At 39.9% G+C, this 14,438-nt stretch overlaps 1 protein-coding gene across 7 annotated transcripts in view; it reads right to left on the bottom strand.

Annotated features, from left to right (window-relative positions):
* Positions 1-14,438, bottom strand: part of astn1 (astrotactin 1) — a 485,289-nt gene that overhangs the window by 284,581 nt on the left and 186,270 nt on the right. For all 7 annotated transcript variants that reach the window (XM_086272768.1, XM_086272769.1, XM_086272772.1 and 4 more), the window contains 2 exons: positions 6,191-6,275; positions 3,689-3,763 (listed from right to left, as the gene is read on the bottom strand). In XM_086272768.1, the coding sequence (XP_086128894.1) occupies positions 3,689-3,763; positions 6,191-6,275 (160 nt within the window). The remainder of the gene's footprint in view (positions 1-3,688; positions 3,764-6,190; positions 6,276-14,438) is intronic.

The raw sequence follows: 14,438 nt of genomic DNA, 5'->3' as shown, positions 1-14,438 counted from the left end.
TGTTACAGGTTATTTATTTTACCTTTCAGCTAAGTTATCCTTTTTGCATAACTCTGACTTGAGCAGAAGGGCACCGAGTTAATGGACAGACTGCATAGCAAATGAGGCACCCGGGCAAAAAAGGGCCCATAAGAGTTTCCCCCAAGACAAAACAGGGCCATAAATCTGTAAACAACAGATGGTTGGAACAAGGGCTTTAAAACAATTCTTTATTTGTGAGTCAATGGACATCATCAGTCTTTAAACACTCTGCAGATGAAATGTAATGCTTCAAGTTTTAGTTAAACAGCGCATGCTGATTAACATCAAATGCATTATTAGTGCTGATGAATATTTCATGGCTACTTGTAATACAAAAAGGGGGGACTTGTTGATTAAATAGTTAACAGGCATTTTTCTGCAGACTAAACATATTTCCTCATTTACAATTGTTCAATTTGCATTTAATAAAATGCTAACGTAGCATAAAGGAAAGGGCAGTGAATTGTGGGTGCTGCATGCATTACCAGTCGCTTTTAGAAGCGAAGGATTAAATCACTATAGAAATGGAACACTTCATTATATCCACCCAATTACTCCCTTTGTTCCAAAGTTTAAAAGATTCGAGTGGATCAAAGTGTTGTTGCCTGTTTACTGCAAAACACTTGGCTGTAGCAAGTTAGTATAACATGGAAGTCCATTAAAATAGTAATATTTCCATATTGCTTCAAGACACTGTTGCGCTGTTGCTACCTCACATTTCTCCTGTGGGACTGTGTATAGCAGGAGTGCTGAAATTCCCTGTGATGCGGTATGACGTATATGGGTGACCGCAGGACAAATTAGCAGCCACTTAATGAGCGCAGCTTCATAATGGACAACTGGGGACTTGTGTGCTACTGTACGACTTATTTGGTCCAACCTAAGAGAAAGTGGTGGTGGAAAACACTAAGAGGCCCCGAGAGGAAACGGTTGTTGAGTGGAAAACATGTTTGCAGTCCGCAGAGGAACTCCCTGCGGTTAATACTGTGCAAATAGGAAACACTGTTTGCGAATGCTGACTCTCACCATTTAGCTCCTCCAACACGCAAGAATTTTGTTTGTGTTGTTGGGTTTCCTTTGCTTTACTCTCTATAGCGCTTCAATTTCACTCAGCTAATTAGCTTTTGTGTTGAACAGTAATATCTGAGGACGGCTTCGCAGGTCAGCGAGTGCTTGCTCAAAATTCAAGGTCTCTTCTAATGTGTGGAGCAAACAGGGACGTTTGAGGAAGTTTAAAGCTAAAAATGTTTAAATTAGGATGGATGGCTGTGTTGAAGGCGCCAGAGGACAACGAGATTTTAAACTATTGTTGTAATAAAGGTGGGGAGCCTGCTGCAGAAAGCATGCTGGCAGGCAAGGAAATGCATCAAAGCATTCCAGCTTCGAATGTGTGTCGAATGTGTGTCCCAGCATAGGGACAATGCTAACAATGATAAGAACGGTTCACGTCAACTGTGCAGTCACACAAACTTGTTGTTGCTGCTGTGCTGTCATGAAAGGAGTCAGAAACTTGTAATGAAGGCAGTGGCACATTCCTTCTTAGATCTGCTCTTTCTCAAGTCGGAGAACTTGGCAAGAAAAGCAGTTGAGAATATTGTTAGATACCTCGGTCTCAGACAAGTGGCCCGATACCCTGATGTGTTGTTGTGAATGTTGATGATTTTCTCTCAGCTATATGTTCTCTTCAAGGCAAAAGCCTAAAGCAACGATCTCTGTCATAAGACACAAGGGAAAAGATTAAATATATATTGTAACGCTGTGTTTGTAACATTCATCTGTTCTTAAAAGCATAATAATTTATAACAGCAGCTGTAAATTAGCTACCTTTATCTGACAAAAGGCCAGCATTCACTTGCTTTTCAGGGCTCATTCAATCTGAACCGACATCTGTGAACTATATCTGATTCTTTAGTAACTTGGAAATATGTTTGGTGCTTAGCAAGTCATTTGTCTTAGCAGTTTGTGCTGTCATATATGCTAAATAAAAGGTGAATATCCTGCATGCTCGAATTTGTCTTTCAGGTCTTTTGTGTTGTTTTTAGACTCTTTATTGCTCTTTGTTGCTCATCAGTGCAGAATTGCTGAAGAAATAGCAAGGTATTTACAAAAGTCCCATAAGTATTTGGAAAATAACAATATTTGTCATTTAGCACCACAGCAGATTGTTTGTTTTTGATTAAAACATGCTAGCTACCGCTCACCGCTTGTCTGCAGGCTTTATTAAATGGAAAACTTCCACAACAGTGTCCACGCCATAACACTGCAACAGACAATGTTTCTCTAGGATTTTCAGCCCAAATGTCACCTGGCCTTCCTGTTCTTGAGTATAATAGCGAGAGTTGCAGTGAAAAGCTACCACATGCCACGAGTTCAACACGATGGGATCAAATCAACATGGCTGCAAAACCGCTTTACTGTCAACTGTCTAATTACACTTGTGTCATGGTTCGTATTTTGAGTTTATTATGTTTTGGTGTAATTTTGCATCATGGATTGTTTTCTTGTTCTCTTGTTGTGGTTGTGATGATTATTATTTGAGTTTCATGTATCTGTTATCCATGTTTTAGGAATTGTGGTTTCATGTATAGTTCAGTTCCATGTGTCATTTTCTGTCTCTGTGTTGAGTCCGTGTCTCTGAGTTGTGATTCATGTTTCCTGTTTTATTGTGAAAGTCTTTGTCTTATGTTAGTGTGTGCAGCTTTGTTTCCCCCGTCTCGTTAGCCCTGATCTCCCCCAGCTGTGTCTCCCTTCTGTGGCCCATTCCCTCATTACTACCCTGTGTATTTAAGCCCTGTGTTTTCCCATGCTCGGTGTCGCGTCGTATCCTTAGACCCTGCCTGTGTGTGCCTGCTTGGTTTCATGGTTTGGTTTGGGTTTTTGTTTCATGCCAGCAATAAAAGCTGTGGTTTTAGTTACATTTCGTCTCGGAGTCCTGCATTTGGATCCACATTTCTACCTGCCCGCACACAGAGCCCTGACAACTTGAGCCTGTATGAATGGAGACAATTTATAAAATAAAAATCTTTAACAGTTGATGCAATAATTTTGTTAAACTAAAGCTCAAAGTCTGCACTTCAATCACATCTTCTTGGTTTGATTTAAGATCCACTCTGTAATGGTGGCGTAAAATTACAAAAAAACCCAAAACACTATGAACTTATGGACCTGAGAAGCAATATGGAGTCAGCATGGACAGAAACTGTTCTGTCACACACTTGACTTGTTCAGTGTTTTCAATTTCAATTCAAATGAAACATCAGCCATTGTTCCGTTGTAACCTTTTTAAAGTGATTTTTTAGCAGCAGGGTAAATATGCATCAAGCATTAATTCAGACCTTGTCTGAAGTGGTCAACTAAATTAACTTTTCCAATCAATTTCATGAATGTGTAGCATTCAGATTGTTTTAAAAATCAATTCTCAACAGCAGAGCAAACAGCTTATGTGATGTTTCTCCCATCTGAAAATCAAACCTCTTGCTCCCTTTCATAGTGCATTTAAAACCGACAGAGTTAGAAGGTATTCTGCAGCCGGAGCTCAAAATCCTCCCCTAATCATAAGGGAGAGACACAATCAAAGCTATTGTACCTGAATTCTAACAAGTTATTTGACTGCAGCACCACAGAAAATGCAGTCAGATAAAACAAAGTTTTGTGAAGTTCTCCTTACCTGAAAATGCGATCAGAGGGTTGTTCTCCCATCACAAGATCAAAACCGCGCTGGAAGATGGTGTAAGGCCAGGGACTGGCATGAAAAAGAGGAAAGAAAAAAGAATAGATCAGAGGAACAGAAAAAAGGTGAGAGAGAATAAAACTGTGTGTTAAAATCAAAGCCTGCGAAGTGTTACATTTTTCATTGTACCATCCTCCTAATCTAAACCCCCTAGACATCGAAACACTAGCCATGTTTCCGTGTGTGACTTTGAGTTTTTCCCGCCTCGCAGAGCCCAACAAATCACAACCAGCATTGCAGTGTGCACTACGTGTAAACATAATGATTGAAAAATGTGTTTCTCCAGAAGCTGACATGCAATGTGACTTTGACTCATATCTATTTACCAGGGGAGGGGATAAGAGAGGATGACTGGGCGAGACAGAATGGGAGAAAGGGTCAAAGTGAAAGGAGAGAGAGACGGAAGGTGATGGAGAGAGTGCACAAAGGAGCCAGTGAGAGTGGGGGCATCAAAGGGAGGAGACAGATGCCAAGAGGCAGAAGCGAGAGAGGGGCAATGATGGAGATTAATGGGGAGTGGCAGCTCCGGGACTAAACAGTCTGCAAAGTGAGAGCGTAAGGGGGAGAAGTGACAGGGGACCGATGTCATTCTGAGCAAACTCCACCACTACTGTAAGCAAAAAGAACATTGAGGAAGAGCTGCATTCACACCATAGGCCGTGGTCATTAAACATTTAAGTCACCCCAGGGTGCTCACTCAGTTACACAGGTGTGACAGGGACTCAGGGAGAGCGCCAGGGAAATGAGATAAAGAGGTGCAGAGTTACGTAGATGGGCAAAGGGGGCAAATTTCTGACGTTTCATAAAATGCAGACAAAGATGAAAACATTTCCGACTTGCACTGAGGCTGGCGTGTGATACAGAGAATACATGCCTGCCGGCGACGTGATCGATTAGGGATGTATGATTTGACTTGTTCAGGCCATCATCACATTCACTCTTCACACTGATTGGTAGAACGATTTCATGGTGCAGCAGAATCTAGTACCAGTCCACAAGAACTAAAGAAGTCACAGTGGGGTACCTCTTCATTGTTACCATTTGTTAACAAGTTGTTGCCCAGACATATCGCTCTGGAGCTAAACTTTAGTGGGTCCCCTCGTTCTCACAATATATCTCCCTGTGGTCAGTGCATGTCTTTCTTTTTTCTAAGAAAAGAAATGTCATGAGCACTCTAGTCAATATGTTTTGGTATAAAAACACACACAGAACAAACCAAGAAAACTCCACGAGACAGTTTAAACCAGTAACACCTCACACGCACACTTACACACACAGCGGTCACCGAGTGGCCAGCACTGTGGCACCAGTGTTCGCCAAAGGTCAAGGACTTTTTAAAGAAGCAGATGTGAACTCAATTAAGTGTTAATATAACTTCCTGGAGAAGAGCCTGAAACAGCATTTTTAAGGCCAAAAAATATCGAGTCATCACTTGGAATCATTACAGAACTGGTGACTTTGAGGTCAAAAGACGCAGAGATCATAAACCACATTAAAGCCACTGAAAATTAACAAATCTACCTATGGCCGAAAATGATTTAAAGATAGTACTAAAAGTCACGCAGCTGTCATTGCAGCCACATTACTGGATATATTATGGGTTCGGAGGTACATACCAACTTAATACTAACAGTTAAAATACTCATCACAGCAGGTACTTCACCGCCTGTGGCTGCATTGAGTCTGCAAGAAATTACACCTAAAAACTAAACTGAACACAGAACAGACATGAATTTGCTTGGCTTTAGAAAACCATGTTGTACTTCAGTACAATTTATTACTGCAGTTGTGATTTTTGGTTGAGGTGCTAAAATCATGCTGTTCACTTCCACAGGTGGAAGCTGCTGGAGAGACCCTCGATTGATGTATTCCCAAGCCTGTAAGTGACCACTGAGAGCAGCCGACAGCAGGCAGTAAGTCCTATGGTATCTGTGTTCGCTGGGGGGTAATTGTTGGCTCTCTGTCTGCAATATTGTAAGATTTTGACCCTGCTAGGGAAAGTGCCTATGAACAGCAGACTTTAGGATTTGTTGATACATAAAGTCAGAGAATAGAGCTGTAGAAATGTAAATCTGAACATTCTGCATAATAACACATCTAATCTGTTTTATGCAGTGACATGACCTCGGGACAAGCGGAGGACTGTAAAACTAGGAATTGTATCAGGCAGACGATGACATCGATTATAAACAAATACCCGAGCAACAAAGAAAAATGATCTCTTTACAGTACATGCCGATGTGCACAGCTAATTACCTGCATTAGAAATTTTTATGTGTTCAAAAATATCAGCTGTACTTGTCAACATTACTGTTCCTTTTGATTCTTGCAGGCAAATTAATACCACTTGGTTTGATGCGTAGGGTGATTCCTTTGTTGTTGACTTTGGGATGGTAATGAGCAATCACAAACCATTATGAGGTGATTATCATAACTTACCCCTGATTGGGCCCCCACTCACTGCGGATGCAGAGGTGCTTGTGGACCGGGTCCTTCATGTAGCCGTCTAAGCAAAGGCACTCTCCTGCAAGCAGAAAGCCAGTGATTCAATCATGTCTTCATTATAGTCAAGCCTTGTTTAATTCATTAGAAATTTCCCTCTGCCCCTCTCCTTCCATTTCACTGCAGGAGAGCTATTCTAAAGATGAATCCTCTGCAGAGAAGCACTCTTAATCATCTCTTATTTTTAATGATGTATTCATAGGTGGTCTTTTTTTTGGTTGTTATTTTTGTTTAAATCTCACAAAGAACAGAAAAATAAATTCCTCAGAGCGTTGCAGCAGCAGAATATTTAATCAGTTGTTTTAGTACAGTGCAGCCAGTCTCCAAATGGCTACTAAAAAAAGCGATGGCGCTCACTGCTGTGCGTCATGTCAGTGGATGTGTTTCTGACACACTGATAAGGACGCAGCGTGTAAAACACCGGCTCGCTCCGACACCGTCAGCTCATTAAAACCTTGCGGCATGACTCATTTCGGATTGATTTTTGACTCCTTCTTGATGTGCATGATGCTTCCTGACCCTAAAGTTCTTTTCAAAACCAAGTTTTAAAAATGTCGTTTTTCTTTGTTTTTCTTCTGGAAATTCTTATTTTGCAACAAGACAAACTGAAGAGGCCAACCAGTAACCTAAAGCTACTACTTTTAGACATAAGCCGAGGAGATGGCAAATTATTTCATCAAAAACATGAAGGATATAGTATTTGTTTGTTTGTATTAGTTTGATTTCTAATAAATGGTTACCATACTTAAAATTCAATCAGAACTTAATTGTTAGGTTTCAGTCAAATACATTTCTAAATGGATCAGCCAGACTGTGACAGAATACTTTTTAAATCAAGAACTTACTTTTATTTGTCAGTTTGCAAGACTGACACTTAGCTAACACTTGCCTTGACTATTTTACTGGTAAGACAATTAGCACATATGTAATTTTCCAGCTGTCAACAAAATGAAAGCAACCTGTGATGAACACTGGGGTCCAGTTCCATTTTAGTCTCAGATGTCATCAAATTCCAAGGAAAGAAATATGATGCCGTGAATGCAACCATAAGTGTTGAAGCTCTCAATAAGCAATTGCTCCCTTCTCATGTTTCCAATTTCTGCTCATGTTTTATGAGTAAATAAGAGAAACAGACGGCACAGTTACCCAGCGACTTCTGACTGGACATCGAAGCTTCAACCCACAGAGACTGCTAACAACATCGTATTGCCAGATAGCACAAAAGTACCGTGTCCATACCCAGACAGGTTTGAGTTGTTTTGAGGACCAAAGAATATTAGTCTGTTTCTTTTATTCTCGTGGCTTATCAGTGTGGTTACACAGTGGAAAAGGACACCCTAGAAGTAAATACTGAAGTTAACTTTGAGTCATTACTCCAGATGTCTAGACTTAATAGACTCTGTTTATATTAGTGTTTTTCACACTTATCAGACTGGTCCCAATGACTGAATAACATCCCCTACCCAAATGAGAAGTGATTAGATCAGTGATTAGTCTAATGAATTGTCACTTGGCACTGCCATTATTTACTAAAGCACAGAGTGTCTTGGGTTGTAATTTGCCCAAATCCACTTAGTCCTCAGGCCTAAGGCAACAATTTGGGGCAACTTCTAATAGCATGAAATGCAGCATTGCCCATCTGTGCTGTTTAAAAGTTGAATGTCTAAAGCCATCTGAAACAGTTTCTATAGCATCAGACTAAGTCACTAGGCAATATTTTAGAGGGTGCAAAACCGACTACTCGATACAAAAAATACCAGTGTCTTACATGAATATGAAGGTCCAATACCTCAGCAGTGGGACTCGTACAATGCTCATGCTCTGTGTTGCCATTGTCCTGATAAGTGAGGCCTGTGTGCTTTTTGTGCTGCTATCAGCTCCTGGGAGAAATGTCGGCCTCGACTTTATCCAGTATGATTGATGGGGCCTCACCTTTGATTTAGATGGTTACTCAGGGGTAACATGTACAACATGCTCTCCTCATGCTCAATAGGAGGCAAGTGAAGAGCACAGGCCCTGGGCGTATACACCACTGTTAATGGAAAAGGTCAACTGTCAATACCTGCCAGGCTAAAGGAAATCGTTTACTGACTTTTCATGCTAGCTGAATAAAAAAAGAAATGAGTCAGGCGTCTTCATGATTTCAAGTCTGTTTATATTTTATAACATATAGATGGGGGTTATTTTCTAACACTGACTCTGTACTCAAGAGAGCCTCTGTGTGCTCTAGAGTTAAAAACAACTCTTAGACCGGGTTCAGTAACGCCCGTGATCCCAGAAAAGAACACAAAAACAAGGAGAAGAAAGAGATATACTCTGTGCCCTTTTCAAATAATAATCCTGCTCAAAGGCTGCACGCTACATCCTCTCACAGAGTTCCTAAATATTGAACTCCCAACTTGTTATTGGCCCGTTAAGTGCTGCACATGGGGCTGCAATTTAAACTTTACATTACATGATTAAAACACTGACACTGGTCATGATTAATCTGCTGTGTTCATCGAATTTCACTCAAGGAAACGTACATTTAAAATGACTGCTTTATCACAGCAGTAGAATACCATTAGAGTTTGGTGTATTTGAGCTCATTACCCCCCATTAACTTATTACTTGTGCAATTGGAGTGTAATAAAATAACAGTTGTGTGGAGGGGTTCGAAAGAGCAGTGCAAGATATCAGCATGTTAGGATAAAAGATGTGAAGATAGACCAGAAAGACCTCATCATCTTCTAGTCGCTTAGCTAAATTACGGAAGTTCATGCTCTCCTCCTCAAGCTTTGAGTAATTACTCTTTTAAGAAGAATCACCTGGATGTGCTCTTCACTAACATCAGCTTTTCCAAGACTTTCCTCGTCGGCACTCTTAACATGTACATCCTGTAGCTCTGAATATAATTGCTTCTTTGCTGCTCTGTTAAATGTGCAATGAAAGAATTGAAATGTTTGACACTGGAAAGCCAGTTTTACATGTTCACTGATAATCTAAACTGCATCCAAAAAATAATGACAATAATGCTGGAGCGGCAATGAGCTTTGTTGCACAGCTCCTGAACATTGCTAAATGGCTCATCTTACTTTAATTGCCATTTCATTGCACTCTCAGGTCACGGCACTGTGCTCAAACTTGTTTTACACTTGCAAGGTGTTACTTTCCATAATTGCTCAACATACAGCCAGAGCCACAATCTAGGCTTCACGCTTTATTTTCACTGAATTTCACTCTGCGATTTGTCACCTTTAAAAACACATACTGAACCTATACAGTACAAATCACCCTCAAATAGCCTGGAACTTGATCTGTCCTGTGGATAGCAAAGACTGCACTGGAGTAGACATGTATTCACTTATGTTCTACAGTGTCTTTTAACTTGACAAGACCAAACCCTATTACCTTCTTGTTCGTGATCACGATTGATTAAAACGGTCAGTTTCTTTTTGCCAACATAAAAAGTATTTGACTGACAGAAGACAGAAAAATGAAAAAATCCACAGAACTCTGTGAAAATCTAAAAAGGAAAACTATATAAGTTTGAACGGTCTGTTGGAGCCATTTCTAAACAACTGCACATTCCAGGATCATCAGTTCAAGTTATTTGGGTGTGTCACATCTTTGCCAAGGTCTGGAGTAGGGCTGGGCGATACCGCCTAAAATTCATATCGCGATATAATTTGAAGCACGTGCGGTAACGATATGTATCACGATATATTCTTTTCTTCTGTATAACGTATTTTCCACTATAAGGCACACTTAAAATCCTTTAATTTTCTCAAAAATCGAGAGTGTGCCTTATGTATGAATTCTGGTTGTGCTTACTGACCTCGAACCGATTTTGGCGTGCAGAAATCTGTTAAAAAATGTTTTAGTACAACTTTGGTAAGCCGCACTGCTTGATGGATTGTCAGAGCATTACGGCTGCCGTAGTGAGGAGCTTCGCGGAGTAATCTGGGTCCAAAACTCCGTCCGTTTCAGGTCCCAAAGTCAAACGAACACTGAGAGTTAAAAACGGTCTTTCATCTTTAATTACATCATCAGCGTTGCTGCTTTATCGGGTGTAACAATTAAGTTTTAGAAGTTAACAGGAAGTTAGCTTGCTAGTTTCCACCTAAACATTTCATACCATGTTCTGACTGAGAGATTTTTGAAACTAATTCAAACGTACAGCTCTGCTACCACTTCCAACATAAATGAAGACAGAAAACTAAACAGCAGTGGCGTTTGCAGGGTTACTGAAGTTGGATTACCTGGTATATAATGTTGTGCTACGTGATTGCTAGCGACACAGCTATGTTAGCATAACATTAGCACAGTGAAGCGGAGGATGAACACCAACTTTTTTTCCACTCGATAAAAGTTAACGTGAGGGATTCTGGTGGTCAGGGACAAATGCAATCGCATAGCAGGATGCTGTACACGGGCCAAACTTCAGTCAGGAGAACTGAGTTTATTTATCCACAATACGAGGTTAGTTATTAATATACTGCAACAACATGGGAATAGAGCAGCTGCGAGAGAATTCAACATTAATGAATCAATGTTACGGAAGTGGAGGAAGCGCAGTTTTTGGCTTTCCCCATATTTCAAAAGTGCTTCATCTCTTTGCTGTGACTGTCGCCTGGCATAATTTGCAGATGATAATGGTTGTAGCCGCTGCGATGCTTTCGACCAAAACAGGTGCAGCTTGATGACATCATCAACATGCGCTATCACAATAGAGCAATATAGTCAAAATCTCTATCGTTGGCCAAATTGATATAGTTTCTATCGTATATCGTTTATATCGCCCACCCCTAGTCTGGAGATAGACAAAAATTGTCATACCCAGATGAGAGGAAATTGGTTAGGATGTTCAGGAATTACCCCGGAACCCACAAGGCTGAAGTCTGCCATCAACTGGAAACTGCTGGAACACAGCATAGAGAGGGTGCCAACCAAGAAAAGAAGACCTTCGAGCTTGACTGAAATTAGCAAAGACAAACCAAATTCCTCCTGGATAAAAGTTTTATGGTCAGATGAGACAAAGTTGTCGAGCATGGTGGTAGTAGCATCATGCTCTGGGGTTGTTTTGCTGCTACTGGTACTTAAACATTGCACAGAGTGCAGTACTGGAGAAGGAGGACTACCTCCAGACTCTTCAACTTCATCGCAAATCAACAGCTAGACAGCTGGAACTTGGACACATTTGGGTATTGCAACAAACATAAATCATTAGAATGGATGAAGCAAGCTACCATTATGGAACGGCTTCACAAAGCCCCAACCTTTCCACACTGGGATAAGAACATTTTAAAACATGTCTAAACTACAATGGCATTCATGCCTATGACTACAGCTCTAATAAATTTGACTGTGTCAATGGTTAAATGATAAATAAGTGAATTTTAAGTGGTTTAACAAACAAAACATTCCTGTGAAAATGGTCGGGTACAAAGAATTGCCTGAAAATGAGTGAAAAATCAGTACTATTATATGTGGTGAAAACACCACTTTTAAAGCATCCCCACCTCTTTTAATGTCTCACAGGAGCCGCACAGAAATTGTCACAGCCCATCTCAGTTTTCATCACTATATTCTCTCAGCAGAAAAGAGGATTGGATTTAAGCTATCTATAGCACCTTTGCAATCTCCTGGCAGCCTATACACACTTTCACTCATTGTCATGTGTGCTATCCCACTGATAAGCCTGTATCTAACCTTACATATACACAATGGCTCCTTTACAAATTAATCACATAAAAAATATAATAAAATTGTTGAAGCCTGCGGCTGGTCCATATATCATTTTAAGAGTGGGGAGAGTGGAGGTTTGGGTGTGTGGGTGAACCTCAGAAATTATTCCAAGAAGAGCAGGCATGAGACACACTGGCCCAGCTTTTTGATTCATTTAAAGGTCTCAGAACTTACTCTGTATTGCCCAGGGGAGAGTTAGGCTGCTGAATAATGGATGCAAAACAAGGAAGACACTTTAAATGTGAGACTTCTTGTACTAATAATCAGAGTGATGCAGTGGCAGAGACTGTCTAAGAAAGCAAAAATTACACTGTTCAGTCTGCATTCTCCCTCGAGCCATTACAGATATAAGCATGTTTGAAAAAACATTTCTACATATGACAGGATGCATTTAATTTGTGTGAATGTGTGTGTGAATGTGTGAATGACTGAATGTAGTGTAAAGCGCTTTGGGGTCCTATGGACTAGAAAAGCGCTATACAAATGCAGGCCATTTACCATTTACCAATTGATTGTTGTATATCTGAAAGCTGACACGGTTTTCATAAAGAAATTTAGTTGTTTCTTGGAAGCTTATGCATTGTAAAACTTTATCTTGAAACTTGAAGCCAGGGCTATTTCTGTATGTGGGAAATTGCCCAGGGAAAAAGTTTACTGTCAACACCTCCATTGGAACAGGGACCACTTTATATTTAGCACTTTGATTTTAAAATACTCCCTGACAAAAAGGTTAGAACAGAAATTGAAGAAGTCATTTATAATAGGCAATGATTAAAATGATCTGATCTGAGAGAAATTAAAAACACCATCGTGTCTCCTATTAATAACATATGCTTGCAAGTACTGAGCAAATTTGAGGAATGAGATATAACTACATACATCAAATGCTTCTAATTTATTAATTTATCAGAATGTACTGCATAAATCTGTTTAACACACTACATTTAGTCCCATATTGTAAGATCAAAATATATACATATATACACATATACACATATATACATGTATATATGTGTATATATATATACAGGCAGTGAGAACTGATAAAGATCTCGCTAAACAGCAAAATGTTTTGCTGTTATTTTTTATCAGCAAAATATTCTCATTTGAATTTATAGGCAGAGCTTTCGGCTATCAGGCTCCACTCCTGTGTAGCCAGCTCTCACTTTGAGTTCATGAAACAGACACCATCTCTCCTTTTAAGATCAGGTTTAAAAGTTTCCTTTCAGCTTAAGATTGTAGTGAGGGCTCCTTCAGGTGACCCTGAACCAAGCCTTAGTTATGCTGCTACAACCTCAGGCTGTTGGGGAAGCAGCTATACGCCACTGTTCCATCACATTAACTTGTGTCCACTTTCTCCTGTAGCTGTTTGTTATATCTCTATGCTCTTATTCCCATTAAGCCCAAAACCATGAGATGACTGCTGTTGTGAACTGGGACTAAGTAATTTGTATGGAGGGAGGAAATGTTTGAAATCAGTGAGCTTAGTATGAATTAACCAGGATGTTTATTTTTAGGTTTCTAATAAGATCATAATTGTATTCATATTTCAATTCAATTCAATATTATTTACACAGCGCCAAATCACAACAACAGTCACCTCAAGGCGCTTTATATTGTACGACAGACCGTACAACAATACACACAGAGAAAAACCCAACAATCACATGACCCCCTATGAGCAGCACTTTGGCGACAGTGGGAAGGAAAAACGCCTTTTTAACAGGAAGAAACCTCCAGCAGAACCAGGCTCAGGGAGGGGCGGGGCCATCTGCCACAATCCGTTGGGGTGAGAAACATATCTCAGAAACACGTTTAAGATTTCACAGTGAGCTCACTTATTTAACCAAAAGTTAAAAAAAACAGTCCACTATTGTGTTTGCATTGTTTACTTTTTGAGTTTTGTGTGTTTTATTTATACACGTTCCCGTCAATCAGAACTTATTATCATGTTGCTTTTGCACTTATGATGTTGTTTCAAGAAAACAATCAGGTTCACTTTTATCACACTGCACTGTGCATTGCACTGTTCGGGGCGGCACCGCCAGCTCAGCAACTTGTGTAGACACAAGCAAGCAGGCAAAACAGGAGGATATAAAGATCTTCACCAATTTTCTAAAATAAGTAGAATAAAAAAAACCCCAAAACAAAACACTGCGGATGAAGAATAATAATAAAAAAAACCAAAAACAAATCAGGCTACATCAGAAGTATTTCCAGGGGGCACTATGGCGGACGAGGACGGAGCACGCTGGTTTAGAATTGTGACTCATGATGTTGCTAAAGTTGGCTATTTATTAGTAGTTTTTTCTTTGTTTACAACAACTTTATGAGTCATAAACTGGTAATAAGAAGAATGTCCTCACAATGTCCATTACATCGTTTTTGTGTCATCAGGATGTTTTTCTTTTTTTTAATACTGTTTATGTGTTCTCAAAATAGTGAAGCTGTTTCATAT

This window comes from Aulonocara sp. 'chitande type north' Nkhata Bay, linkage group LG18, assembly GCF_057382095.1.
Source record: "Aulonocara sp. 'chitande type north' Nkhata Bay isolate Kocher_YH1m ecotype deep benthic linkage group LG18, A_spYH_male_GT1.1, whole genome shotgun sequence".
Taxonomy (NCBI): Eukaryota; Metazoa; Chordata; class Actinopteri; order Cichliformes; family Cichlidae; genus Aulonocara; species Aulonocara sp. 'chitande type north' Nkhata Bay.
The sequence above is the reverse complement of the archived record's forward strand: the minus strand, read 5'-3'. Positions and strand labels throughout refer to the sequence as shown.